At 39.5% G+C, this 13,898-nt stretch overlaps 1 protein-coding gene across 12 annotated transcripts in view; it reads left to right on the forward strand.

Annotated features, from left to right (window-relative positions):
* Positions 1 to 13,898, forward strand: part of frya (furry homolog a (Drosophila)) — a 54,380-nt gene that overhangs the window by 34,253 nt on the left and 6,229 nt on the right. For 9 of the 12 annotated variants that reach the window (XM_008426266.2, XM_008426272.2, XM_017308166.1 and 6 more), the window contains exons 27-53: positions 276 to 436; positions 676 to 786; positions 1,207 to 1,361; positions 1,491 to 1,593; positions 1,829 to 2,000; positions 2,865 to 3,121; positions 3,204 to 3,350; positions 3,445 to 3,613; positions 3,995 to 4,085; positions 4,195 to 4,277; positions 4,672 to 4,822; positions 4,957 to 5,060; positions 6,091 to 6,276; positions 6,805 to 7,003; positions 7,761 to 7,882; positions 7,968 to 8,155; positions 8,267 to 8,361; positions 8,449 to 9,029; positions 9,153 to 9,250; positions 10,322 to 10,492; positions 10,583 to 10,723; positions 11,210 to 11,389; positions 12,016 to 12,180; positions 12,327 to 12,401; positions 12,487 to 12,657; positions 12,774 to 12,782; positions 13,511 to 13,711. In XM_008426266.2, the coding sequence (XP_008424488.1) occupies positions 276 to 436; positions 676 to 786; positions 1,207 to 1,361; positions 1,491 to 1,593; positions 1,829 to 2,000; positions 2,865 to 3,121; positions 3,204 to 3,350; positions 3,445 to 3,613; positions 3,995 to 4,085; positions 4,195 to 4,277; positions 4,672 to 4,822; positions 4,957 to 5,060; positions 6,091 to 6,276; positions 6,805 to 7,003; positions 7,761 to 7,882; positions 7,968 to 8,155; positions 8,267 to 8,361; positions 8,449 to 9,029; positions 9,153 to 9,250; positions 10,322 to 10,492; positions 10,583 to 10,723; positions 11,210 to 11,389; positions 12,016 to 12,180; positions 12,327 to 12,401; positions 12,487 to 12,657; positions 12,774 to 12,782; positions 13,511 to 13,711 (4,286 nt within the window). The remainder of the gene's footprint in view (positions 1 to 275; positions 437 to 675; positions 787 to 1,206; positions 1,362 to 1,490; positions 1,594 to 1,828; positions 2,001 to 2,864; positions 3,122 to 3,203; positions 3,351 to 3,444; positions 3,614 to 3,994; positions 4,086 to 4,194; positions 4,278 to 4,671; positions 4,823 to 4,956; positions 5,061 to 6,090; positions 6,277 to 6,804; positions 7,004 to 7,760; positions 7,883 to 7,967; positions 8,156 to 8,266; positions 8,362 to 8,448; positions 9,030 to 9,152; positions 9,251 to 10,321; positions 10,493 to 10,582; positions 10,724 to 11,209; positions 11,390 to 12,015; positions 12,181 to 12,326; positions 12,402 to 12,486; positions 12,658 to 12,773; positions 12,783 to 13,510; positions 13,712 to 13,898) is intronic. The other 3 variants (XM_008426264.2, XM_008426270.2, XM_008426273.2) reach the window with 1 other exon arrangement.

Here is a 13,898-nt window from a genome sequence, read left to right on the forward strand (position 1 = left end):
TAGCACTGTGCTGGACTTGGAGTGTCTGCTGGGAGTAGGTCCAAAAATAGTTCAGCTTAAAGACAGAAGATGCAAAAGCAGGTGATGACTCATGGGTTGCCTAGTATTTAAGTCTCTAAAGGCCTGCTAATGGCTTGTTGAAGCATGTTGATATTTTGCTTTTATGCAAAGTCCTTCTGCAGCAGTTTACTATGATGCATGGATAGGTTTCCTGACACTGCACTTTCTTAATGCCCTTACCTACAACAACTTTTCTTTTTTTTTTTCCTCCCTAGTGCACCAAAGGAGATTCCTGTTTCCACAGCAGAGCCTTCGGCATCACCTCTTTATCCTGTTCAGCCAATGGGCAGGACCCTTCAGCATCATGTTCACCCCCCTGGACCGATACAGTGACAGGAATCATCAAATAACAAGATATCAGTATTGTGCTCTAAAGGTAAAAAGTGTCTTAAATATCATCCTGTTTTGCCTGGTGTATGTTCTGTATACAGAACATACAGAACATACTGTTATATACATCTGTTCTGTATGTTAAATACAGAACAGAATGTTTCTGTATTTAACATTCAACACAGAAAAATAATTTCAAAAGTAATTATTATGATAATTTGAGATCAGAAAAGTCAGGGCGATTAAAAGTTAAGCAGCTTGTCATGATTATGTTTATTTCTCCAGGCCATGTCTGCTGTGCTGTGCTGTGGTCCTGTCTTCGATAATGTTGGCCTTTCTCAAGATGGATACCTCTATAAGTGGCTGGATAATATACTGGCCTGCCAGGATCAGCGGGTCTGTAGCCAATGCTTTACCACTGTGGTGCATTTAAACAAAGAGCAGACTGACCTGATGGCATGCTGCAGCTTGCTTTTTAAAAGGCCAGCTCTGCTTATTGCCAACTTCTTACAGGAATCTTGGCAAGAAGCCAATGATTCTTTTGCTTGTCTGATGTTGTATCTATGAAGTTTAGACAATGAACAAAACCTTTTGCATGTTTATTTTCTCCACACATTTCTTCATAAATAGTGTTACGTAGGTTGAGCAAAAGGTCACCAAGAGATCTTGCTAATAGTAAATAATCATTTTGTGTTGCAAAACTGATATAATCACTCACAAAATGCTTAAATAATTCATACTAAACAAAGTCTAAACAAAGAAAAGCAGATCATTCTGTAATTCTGTAAATCAGTCTTCTGTCTGCCTTGTGCTCAGGTCCACCAGCTTGGCTGTGAAGTTGTCATCTTGCTTTTGGAGCTAAATGCCGACCAGGTCAACCTGTTCAACTGGGCGGTGGATCGGTGCTACACTGGTTCCCACCAGCTCGCCTCTGGTTGCTTTAAAGCCATTGCTACCGTCTTTTCCAGCAGGTATAAAACATCTTAAGTTCTCGACTGTTTAGATCCACTTTTTCGATTCTACGCAATCAAAATAATTGAAAACAAAACATATTTTCTTTACAATAAACTTTTCTTGTCTCTTCCCTTTTTTTTAACCAGTAAAAACTACCCATGTGACATTGTTACACTGCTGAATCTTGTGCTGTTTAAAGCATCTAGCACTAACAGAGAACTCTATGAGATTTCAATGCAGCTAATGCAGGTAAGAAAAAACGAAAATTACTTGTTAAATTTCCACTTTTCACAGAAAAAATTTATGACTATTCATTTTGCGACAAAAGTCAATGTTTTGAATCGTTTTGAGGTTGTTTCTACAACTCTGTTATTTTTGTGGAACAAGTCAAACTACAAATAATTGCTAGTAATCTACAACATTTGCCTAAAAATAAAGAAAAATATGTATAACACCCTTCTTGATTTTTTTTTATTTCAAACAGATACTTGAAGACAAGTTATTTATGTACTCTAAGAAGACGGCAGAGCTGAAGCCAACCAGCATTTTGTATGGCACCCATGGTCCATTGCCTCCTCTTTACAGTGTCTCACTCTCACAACTCTCTACTCAGCTAGCCAGGATGTACCCAGAACTCACGCTTCCCTTGTTTTCAGGTAAGTGGTGTTGATGAGGATGACGAAGATGATGTATAAATGCCTTTTAAGACACTCAAGCTAACTCTATGATCACAAAATAAAACAATGAAGCAAAAAATAAATAAATCTAGAGGGCAATAGGAAGGTAGACCTGGGGGTGCTGAAGGGTGTGTTGATGACTTTGTACCAATTAGGAGAACTTCAATTTTATCCCTGTTTTATTTAACAATTTTTAAGTAACCAACATTTAACCTCATGGAAACATATTAACAAGCAGGCAGGAATGAGATTGAATGAAATAGTGTTTGGTTTCATTATTTCAATGAAAATACATTAAATTATTACAACTTATTGTCAAGACGATTGATGAAAAAAGTGGGCCGAGTACACACCCTTGAGGAACACCAATAGTGATTGGAAATGATTTGTGTTGCCAGAGCAATAAGGTTTAAGCCAGTTGTAGGGTTGGCAGTAATAACAGTGTAAGATAGTCTTCACTGTAAAATGTTATAGGAGACAGTGTCCTCTGCAGTAGTAAAGTCTAAAAAGATGAGAATGATTAATGACTCTGCTATAAGGATGTTGATGGAGCTCTGACATGCAGCTGCATCTCTGCTATAATGGCAATTGAAGCCAGACTGAAACTGTTCGGAGAAATGCTGGACATGTCTCTGAATACTTGGTGCTGGACAAGTTTGTGTGAATCAGAGAGAATTGTGAGTAGGAGGGCTGGGGGAGTCTTCTTTACTGTTTAAATGGACGACTTCACAGATGAACATTATGGTGAAATCAAAAATATTTCATCTTCATTTGTCCAAGTGCAAATACTGCAGTTTCTAATGATGTTATGCTGATGTTTTTGTTGACGTTCTTTTCTTACAGAGGTCAGCCAGAGGTTCCCCACCACTCATTCCAATGGCAGGCAGATCATGCTAACCTACGTCCTTCCCTGGCTTGGTAACATTGAACTAGTGGACAGCGGCTTGCTGCTCCCAGTCTTTGCACCGTCAAACCCCAGCTGCGAGTCTTCCTCTCAGCTGACCAGCGCAGATTCATCACACTCATTAAAAGGCACAGGCTGGGGATCGTTACAAGCCACGTCTATGGTTCTCAATAACCTCATGTTCATGACAGCCAAGGTAAAATGTTGTTGAGATGTATAATGTCATATATAACTGAAATGAATACAGCTTTGTGTTTTTTTTAAATCACTGTTCTTAGTATGGAGATGATTTACCTGGACCAGAGATGGAAAACGCCTGGAATGCTTTAGTCAGCAATGAGAAATGGAGCAACAATCTGAGAACCACTCTGCAGTTCATTATCAGCCTGTGTGGTGTCAGCAGTGACACCACTCTTCTCCCATATGTAAGACATTCAGGCCGTCTAGAAAATGTCAGAAAAATGTCTTCCTTTAGCTTCACAGTTTCTCTGAAGAATCGTTCCTTCTTTATTTATCCAGATCAAAAAGGTGGTCATCTATCTTTGCCGAAACAACACAATGCAAACCATGGAGGAGTTGTTATTTGAGCTGCAGCAAACAGATCCCGTCAACCCTGTGGTGCAACACTGTGACAGCCCTCCTTTCTATCGTTTCACTGCCACAAGCAAAGCTTCTGCGGTGGCTTCAGGTCATTTTCTTTATTCTTCCAGTGTTTTTTAAACCCCTCTACATGTTAAGTTTTAATGTGAATCGGTGCTTTGTAAACAGACTAAGCTGAAATGTCATAACCTGGATAGGGATACATTTTAATTTTGGAATGTTTTTCCAGAATAATTTTTAAAGGTTTATATGACATATATGAGATCTATAAGGATTACATATAATGTAAAAAAAAATAAAAAAAAAATATTATTAATATTATTATTAATAATTCCAGGACAAGTTTAATTACTTTGTGGCCAGTCATTGAAAACTGCTTGCTTTGGACAGATTCCCAGTGTTAAATGAGTGGTAGCTGTAATTCCTTTAGCATTTTATAAAACATGTCCACTTATGGTTCTTTCTTCAGGAACCACATCAAGCAGCAACACTGTCGTAGCTTGCCAAGATAACTTTCCCGACACAGATGACATCAAGACCATGAAGGAGAACGAAGAGAGGTAAAGTGTCCTCTGACGACTTAAATCATGTGATCAGAGATAATTACGGCATTGGAGGATTTTTGTTGATATCTTTATAGATATATATGTTTTTTTTCCCTGGTCTCAGGCTTGGTCATATAATGAGAGCACACAGCCGACTGGAGTCACGTTACAGCAACAGTTCAGGAGGATCTTACGATGAAGAGAAAAGTATGTTACACTGTGTTAAAAACGTAAATGACTTATGTCTTTGTTATTTTTTTGTTTGGTGAGAAACACACAATCTGGCACAAAGAGCAAGAAGCCAGCATGGAGCCACTGAGGATGGATGAGCAATGTGTAGAAGACCTCGGGCTTCTGTGACTTCCTGCGATGAAATTCAAGTAGCCAAGCCCAGGTTCTATGGTTTCTGTCCCAAAACAACCTGGTGTGACTAAACTTGGTCTAATATAAATAACAAAAAGAAATGACAAGAGAAATACAGTGGATCCTTACAAGATATTGTGACATTGATATGATTAAGATGTATTGTTACCCACACAAATGTTTGTTGAATTATATTAAATATGAATGAATGCTAAATTAATATCATATGACCACTTAGATGAACCTCTGCCGCCCTATGTGGATTGGCTGACGTTTGTTATTGAAACAAACAAGCCCCACCCGCTCCCCATGCCACTTAACGGAGGATGCTGGGCTCCACTGGTGGACTTTTTACCAGAAACCCTCACTCCCAGAGGACCACTGCACAGGTTACAAGATTAAAATCTATTTAATGTTTAGACAGTTTGCTGAGGTTTCTTTTGAAGCTGTAGAACTGTACAATTGGTCACAGATGTGAAATAGGTTATGTAACATGTTTCCTTATGTTTTGCGATTACTTTAGGTGTAATATTGCAGTAATCTTCATGACAGAGCTGGTGGTGGACCACGGTGTGAGAGAGGACTGGACGTTGCACCTTCCTTTAATCCTACATGCTCTGTTTTTGGGTAAAGACTCCATACTATTGTATTTTTTGAATTACTTATACGTGTAAACCTGGGATCATTCGTTTTTTTTTTTGTAGAAACACTACAGTGTCATGGAAAGATATCAACATCCTTCACCTTTTTCATATTTTGCCACATCACAATGACAAACATATTTCATTTAACTGTATATCTGAAAGGGCCAACACAGTGTAGCTCCTAAGTTTGAAGTGAATGGAATAGGATACATGTTGTTTTAATTAACTACATAAGAAAATCTGAAAAGCGKGCCATGGTTTTGTATTCAGCATCCTTGAGTACTTGCTTCTGCAACTAACGTTCACAATAGTTTCATCTCCAAGTCTGTTTGAGTTTGTCTGAAACCTTATTTCTCTCAATTTTTGCAAAATAGCTCCACCTCAGTCAGATTGGATGCAGGGTGTCATTAATCATTCAAAGGAGATGTGCAGTGTTTGTTTTCTTCCACTCCCAGCATTTTGTGTGAAGGCAAAAAAGTGATCTTGTCCACAATATCTCCATTCATATGTTTGCTGTGTCACTTCATGGCTTGTACCAAACTGCAAGCATATCCTTTTATATTTTATCCATTTACCTGTGGATTCTGCAGCTCATCTAAAGTTATCATAATCCTCTTGGCTTCTCTGATAAAGACTTCCCTTGCCTGCACAGTCGGTTTAGATGGATGTCTTATAAGGTTTCAAGTCATGACTTGATCTTTCAATTAGCAGAGGATTGACTGAGCAGTGCTCTGTAAATAGTTTATTAATTTAAACCTTGTTTTGATCTTCTCCATAACCGCATCCCCGAACTGCCTGGGGTGTACGTTATATTTGTTCACTAATGTATTACACCGAGCATTTGAGGCCTGCATAACCTTGTGTTGGTCTGCCACATAAAGTCCTATTAAAAGACTTTGTTGTTTATGTCTGTAATGTGGTGATATGTGTGAAAGGTTACCTGTTTTGAATCCTTCTGTAAGATGGTGTCAAACAGCGTGGCAGCTCATCTGATCTTTGTGTTTGCTTTACAGGCATGGATCACTATCGCCCTGAGGTTTTTGAGCACAGCAAACGTCTGCTCCTTCACCTGTTCATCGCCTTGTTCTGTAACAACAACTTTCAGACCGTTGCATCAGTTTTACTGCAGACGCGGGAAGTCAATGTCCTCAAGACCCTCACTTGCACGTCCAGCCTTCAGATGGAATATTTGCCTGCAGGTAGTCATGTTTGTCAGCTTTCAGAGCTGTTCGCACTCTCCTGGAAGGCCAAATTAGCACACCTCTTGATAAAGCAGGCTTGCATTTGTCATGTGGCTTCTCTGTCTGGCTATTATAAACTTGAAAGTCAGAAGGGGATGGCTTGCATTCCTCGAAGACAATAGATAAGTTTCTTATCTTGGGGAGAAACTATTTGGACTCTGTGCCAAAAGCAATACTGAGCGCCGAGGACATCAAAGGTCTTGATTAAAGCATTCCATTCTGCTATTTTTATCCTCCAGTCAAAATTGGGGCCATCTGCTCAAACCTCAGTTGGTTCAACTGCTAATCATTTTTCTTGAAAATTGTCTAGACGCGTACTGACAGGTTGTATATTGCAAAGGAGCTTTGATTAATTTATTCTCCAGATTTTTTGCAAAATAACAACGCATTTGTTTTAAATAGCGCAGTTACGTGATCCGAGGTAGACACTGCTCAAATGGGGCAAACTATTAAATACTTATACTTGATCTTTTGTTATGTGTTTAGGTGGCTGTGACTTCCTGCGGGAGTGCCAGGCATCTCCGGTGCCAGACTCTGGACTGAGCTCTTCCTCCACATCGTCCAGTTTGAGTCTGGGGGGCAGCAGCAGCAACCTGCCGGAGATCACACAGGAGATGGAGGAGTTTGTGAGCTCCTGCAAAATGAATGAGAAGAGCAATAAGCTCATTGAGTTTTTGATAACAAGGTAACCATATTTATGTATTATTGTTTTTTTGTAATTTAGTCACTAAATGTGTATCACAGCAAAAGTGAGGTAAAATAATGCCTAGAATGACGTTGACGTCCTGCAGGATGTTCCTGGATTTAGGTCTCCACCTAGTGGTAGTTCTTTTGTATTGCAATTTGCTTTGCATTTGTAAATGAATGTAACATTTCAGGGCTGAAAATTATAAGGAAATAACCATTATTAATCATTCACAAGAAACAGCACTTTAAATAAACACTTTATGCTTAAATTTTAAAGTCTTATAACTTTGTGTTGACTTCAGGTAAAAAATATGTACATGCACAACGTTTTACTGGCCACTTGCCTTGACACAAACTTTTTCTTATTGTGAAGAATAAATTGCCTGTTTTTTGAAGGGTAACAATATAGAAAACAGTTGATCCTTGAAATTTGTAGAACTGTATCCTGGAAAATATTCAAGACTGAGCTTTACATGTCCAATTTGTATGATTTACAAATCCCTTATCTGAAGAAATACGACCACTTTTTTAATTTCATATAAACATTGAGTCCATTACAAAGACAAAGCCATTTAAAAGTTGGATTCTTTTTATTTTTTATTTTACCTAGGAAAGAATTTGAATTCTTTTGGCTGGTGTGGCAACAATTTTGTATGATAATGCTTTAGAAGAATAACCTTCCAGCAGAACTTTCTTTAAAAAGAGATTATAATGTGGGTTTATTGTAACAAAAAGAAAAAATCTTGTTTTTTAAGACCATATGGACCATTGTGGTGTCATGAAGACATTTCCCCAAAGAACCAAGTCTCTAAAAGCACAGCACAACTGACAAACTTTCTGCGGCATGTGGTATCTGTTTTTAAGGAGTCCAAGTCAGGTAACTGGAGTGTTCATATTGAGTTTTAATCATTTCCCATGCCGCTGCAGGAGTTGATTTACTCTTCATGCTCTCTCCTGATCAGATTACTTCTTGGAGCAGCAGCTCAGCGAAGTGGCGCTGCAGACGGCTCTGTGCAGCTCGTCTCGTCACTATGCCGGCCGCTCCTTTCAGGTGTTTAGAGCTCTTCGTCAGCCCATTTCTGCCCACGCCGTGTCTGACCTGCTGTCGAGGCTCGTGGAAGTCATCGGAGAGCACGGCGAAGAAGTCCAAGTAAGTATGTGAATCAACAGTATGTGGTAAGATGTTATATTTAAACTTTAAATTACACAAAAAAGACTCTGGAAAAGGTCTCCAGAACTGAATTGTGTTTGCTCCTCTCAGGGCTATGTCATGGAGGTATTACTAACTCTGGAATCTGCTGTGGATAACTTGGCGGAGTGTCTGAAAAACAATGATCTCATGGCTTTCTTTACGAGGTTTGTGCTTCCTCTGTGCAGATTTGTTTCCAACTGATGTTCTGTTAAGTATCCACTCAGTTTATTGCACTGCTTGTTGAATTACAGAGCATCCTCCCCAGATTTCCTTACCAGTTTTAAACAGCTGTCAAACAGAAAGAGCACAGGGCAGCTCGGCCTGAGGAGAGAAGAACGGAGCAGGCATCAGAGGAGCTCCTCTGTCCCCAAAAAATTCGGAGAAGCTGACAGGTGTTCGGATCCTCCTCGCAGTGCCACACTGGACCGCATCCAAGCCTGCGAACAACAGGTTCTGTTAGCCAGGATGCGGAGCTCGTCTTCATCGAAAGACAACACCACCGACCCGATGAGCATAAACCACCCCAGCAACCTGCTGGCCACCGTCTTCTGGGTGGCAGTGTCGCTGATGGAGTCGGACTTTGAGTTTGAGTATCAGATGTCGCTAAGGTTGCTGAATAAGCTGCTGACCAACATGTCGCTGGACAAGCAGGAGAACCGGGAGAAGCTGGAGAACCTCCAGAGCCAGCTGAAGTGGAGCAGTTTCACTGGACTCCAGCAGCTACTGTTAAAGGGCTTCACGTCCACGTCCACCACGGACCTCACGCTACAACTCTTCTGTCAACTCACACCTGTGTCCAGAGTGCCTGTAGTGGATACGTCACAAGCCATAGGTGAAGAGGGAACTCAGTAGATAATTTTAAGATTTCTGAATGTACTTGCAAGTCACATTTATTTATTTATTTATTTTTTTTTTTGGCAAGTCTGAAATGATGTTTCTTTGCTCTGTTTGTCAGGTTTTCCCTTGAACGTTCTCTGCTTGCTTCCACATCTCGTGCAGAACTTTGATGCACCATCACCTTTTTGTCAAGATGTTGCGGAGAAGATAGCTCAGGTTTGGGCTTGTTGATGTTTTTCCTCACATTTACAGAAGAAGTTTACATTCATTCATCATCAGCATGGATGTTACTTTTATTTTCAGCATTTAATTGTGCATTTTTACTATTTTTCTTTAGCAGTGAATGATTATACAACAAGCAACTTCAGTGACTTGTAAAACCAATAATGTACCATCTTGAATGTCACAGGATCAAACTATGCATATGGACTCAAATATAAAAAATACACCTTCACTAATATTTAGTTTAATTTCTTAAGCATGTTGCACATTAGACAGATGCTTTTCGGCTCCTTACTTATCAAGAACTATTGAAGCTTATTTGAATCAGACTGCTTTTGAACTCAGTCTTAAAATTTTAAATTGGGTTAACATAGGGGTCATTCCAAAACTTTAATGACAGCCTGCTTTATCCGTTCCAAAACTACTTAGATGTGTGTTTGGGTCGATCGCCTTTCAGGAACTCCCAGTTTCAATGATCCAGCACCTAATTAAAAGTGAAACTGAAAATGTAAGTAATACTCCTCTGTCATTATGTCATCAATTCAATACAAGACACAGCAAAACTGAGTCTGAAGGAAACATAATAGGCTAAAATAAAATGAAGCCTTGGGAATGGCTATGATCTCCATCCTATTGGAAATGTGTTAACAATGCTTAAAAACTGAGTGTATGCCAGAAATGAACTTTTTAAAGTGAGCATTACCGTCTGCAATGAGAAGAGTGATCAAATATGCATTTTTTTTCTGTTTATTTTTGATGGCTACAAGAAGAAAGGGCTTTCCCTGCTAAGTTCCAAGGGACATTCATTTCAGATTATATGTTCGAATATATATTTGAGCTTGTATGCTGATTTTTGCCTCTGTGTAAAATCCACATTGAAATAATATCTGTGCACCTCTAATCATGTCTTTTTGTTGTATTATCACTGTCCCTGTTGAATGAATAGCTCAAATTCATTATTAAAAGCCCAAAATACATAAACTATGCATGTATGCATGTAACTTCTGACCAGCGTTATACACTAATTTTACTGTATATTTCCATATCCTGTGCTGTTTTCTGCAGGTCTGCCTCGAGGAGAAGAATGCCAAGCTGTCCAACCTCGCTCACGTCATGACTTTGTATAAAACACACTCCTACACACGAGACTGCTTCTCGTGGGTCAACGTGGTGTGTCGGTATCTCCATGAAACCTTCTCAGACATCACCCTGAACCTGGTCACCTACATGGCAGAGGTGTGTGCAGCTGACCTTTTCTTCCCCCTCAGCTACTGTCATGTAGTTTCACCGCAACACGAGCTGAATTTTGTTTAACTGTTGTTGCAGCTGTTAGAGAAAGGTCTCCCCTCTATGCAGCAGACACTTTTACAAATCATCTACAGCCTCCTGAGTCACATGGACCTGAGTGGCATTCAAGCCAAACCCTTCAACATAGAGGTCCTCAAGACAATTGAAAAGTTTGTGCAGGTAAACAGCAGAAATGCAAAGCCTATTTACATTTTTAGGGCATGTGTGTGTGTAAAAAAAAAAAAAAAACATGTATAATTTTCCTTCCATTTCACAATTAAGAACTACTGTGTTTTGGTCCATCTCATAAAATTCCAACAAAGCACAAAATGTGAACATGCTTGAGTAGAAAATATACTTTTGCAAGGAGCTACATAGTGGAAATTCTGAGAGGATCTGTATTCCCTGTTTCTTCTGCAAGTGCTCATAAAAACAGGAGGAAAAAAGCTGCCTGTGTGTCAGCGCAGTAAATTTGTAGACACACCCAGACTATAAACAGACTGTCTCTGGCCAGGCCTTTGTTTATTCTCATACTGCATTTTATTCCCTCCAGCACCTCTGGTATAAAAATAGAACCACATAAAAAACACAAAATAAGACCTTTGATGGTATTTTTAAGTATGCTTTGCATAGGGATCATTGCATGCATGTGTGTGTTTTCTGTAGACGGCCCATTGGAGGGAAGCGCTGAACATCTTGAAGCTGGTAGTTTCCCGATCAGCCAGTTTGGTACAGCCTTCACTCCCACACAGTGACTTCTCCTATGAAGACATCAGTCGCATGTGGGACCGCTCTTCTAAAGCCTTACCTGGGAAAACTCTGGATTTTCACTTTGATATCTCTGAGGTGAAGCACACTTTCTTTTCTTTCCTTTTTTTTTTACCATATTTTGAAGCTTTCTCTGACTCCTTAAAATGTTTACATGCTTCTGTTTTTAGCCTTGTAGCCTCCAAACCCTCTTTTCCTGGGTTTCCTTTTTATTTAGGTTGTTCGCTTTTGGAAAAGAAAATATTTCTTCCCCTTCTTATTGGTTATACTTAATATTGTCAAATTCCCTGGTGAGTCATGAAAAATGTAAATACAGTTAGACAAGTGTTGTTAGTGATGTGTGTGTGGGAACAGAACAGAGAGCTATTTATGTTAGTTTATGAATGGCAGAAAATGACGTCACATCTTTGCTGCTGCTTTTTTTTTGCTCTCTGTTTTGTGATACACTGAGTTGTACTGGCGCTCCACACTCGAGGCATATTAGACCTGTAATCGAGAATTCTCAGAATACGTGATTTTTTTTTACACAAAAAAATGAATTAAAAACAACCTTTACTTTATCTGGAATCCCTTAGAGACCAGGCAAAGTGGGTTTTTCCATGGAGCCCAAGTCATGGACTTTTAAAGTCTAGGAGGTCTTTTTCTCCTTTATGCTTTTCCAGACTGAATATCAAGTGTTTCTGCACCTTTTTGTTTGCTTTTAGACACCAGTGATCGGTCGGCGTTACGACGATCTGAAGCGTACCCCGGGTCACGACGTGAGGAGCATGGCCACAGCCGTGACCCGCAGCACTTCCTCCACCTCCTCCGGGTCCAACGCCAACAACGTCCTGGTTCCGGTCAGCTGGAAGAGGCCTCAGTCTTCGCAGGTGAGAAAGTCGGCCTATTTCACTGGAAGATTGCTCTAAACATGTGGTGACGCATTTTAGATGAATTCATGGACCTATTTCATACATAAATACAGTGTGGAAAAAATGATCTAAATTTAAATGTTAATAGCATTCTCCTTCTGCAGAAAAGAACACGAGAAAAGCTGGTGCATGTGTTGTCACTTTGTGGACAAGAAGTAGGGCTCACTAAAAATCCTTCGGTAATTTTCGCTGATACAATTTTCATCACTTTTGAATAGACTTTTTTCTAATGCATGTACAAATGACGAAGGCATGTCTTCGTAGGTTGTCTTCTCTAGTTGTGGAGAACTGGACCTGATAGAGCACCAGCCCAGCCTGGTGTCCTCTGATGAGGGAACCCGCGAGCTCGAGAACATGGACGACACCACCTCCGAACAGCAGTTCAGAGTCTTCAAAGACTTTGACTTCCTGGATGTTGAGCTTGAAGACGGAGAGGTGAGTCAGCGTCATCTTGGCTTTGTTTAAAAACAGGCATAAAGATGCCAATCACACCCGCACTCCCTGATGTATGTAATGAGGATTCTGTTTTTTGTCTTATTTATGCTATCTAGGAGCTGCAGGTAAGTTTTCTCTTGTTGCAGTTTTGCTTTTCGTGCCATAAATAATAATAATAATAATAATAATAATAATAATAATAATAATAATAATAATAATAATAATAATAATAATAATAATAATAAAGGTTTTCTGGTGAGGGTAGTTTAGCTGCCACACTGATGGCAGAAATACTGAATATTTATGCATGTTTTTCAATTTACAGAACTCATTATGACCACTTGAGCAAGCACTGGACACACTGTCTCTGAAGCTTATGAAAGAAATAACTTTCCTTCATTTTTTGTTCTAAAAACATTTCTATCTATGAATGTTGTTCAGGAAAAATACAGAAAAAATAGTTTGATTTTGAAACAAGCCTGTTGCCTGTAAAGTGTGTGAATAGTTTTGTTATTAAAAGATACAAATCACCTGAGGTTATCATCCAAGGTGGTTGAAATCTCCCATTTGACCACTTTATTTGGAAAATTGTTGGATTTTGGAAGATCTGTAAAGTCATGTTGTCTTAAAAACTCCCTCTGTTAGTATTTTCACAGCGTTATCTCCTCTAGGGTTTAGCTGCAGCTTCAGTACACTTCAAAATTTTGATAGGCTCGTAACACAGCGTGACCCCCAGCTAGTGGTTTTGCACAATGCTTGCATGTATGTTATCGGGTAAATTCATGTTAAAACAAACCAAGAGCTTCCACTTGCATCTTGGTATTTTTCAATGCAAGATGCTTTACTGTTGCAGGGCGAGACTGTGGATAACTTTAACTGGGGTGTGCGTCGCCACTCTATGGACAGCTTGGACCAAAGTGACCTGCACCCTCTGGAGGAGAGTCAGCTGTCTAGCAGCATGCCCAGCCTCAGTAAGATTGCCCACGAAGACTCGGATGAATCATCTGAGGAAGATTTGCTTGCGGCCAGCCAGATACTCTCCCACTCTCAGATCGTAAGTTTATGTGATAATGTAACACTAATTCCAAATCTTAATGAAGCAAAGACTTTTAAACCGTTTCTTTTAATGATTTTTTTTTGTCTGTTTTAGATCTATAAAAAAACAGAAATCTCACATTTTTAAAAAAAACTTTTAAATCTCTGTTCAATTCAGGCCATTAGGATTTCTCTCTGTAGACTGT

Source organism: Poecilia reticulata, linkage group LG13 (genome assembly GCF_000633615.1).
Source record: "Poecilia reticulata strain Guanapo linkage group LG13, Guppy_female_1.0+MT, whole genome shotgun sequence".
NCBI classification, from domain to species: Eukaryota; Metazoa; Chordata; class Actinopteri; order Cyprinodontiformes; family Poeciliidae; genus Poecilia; species Poecilia reticulata.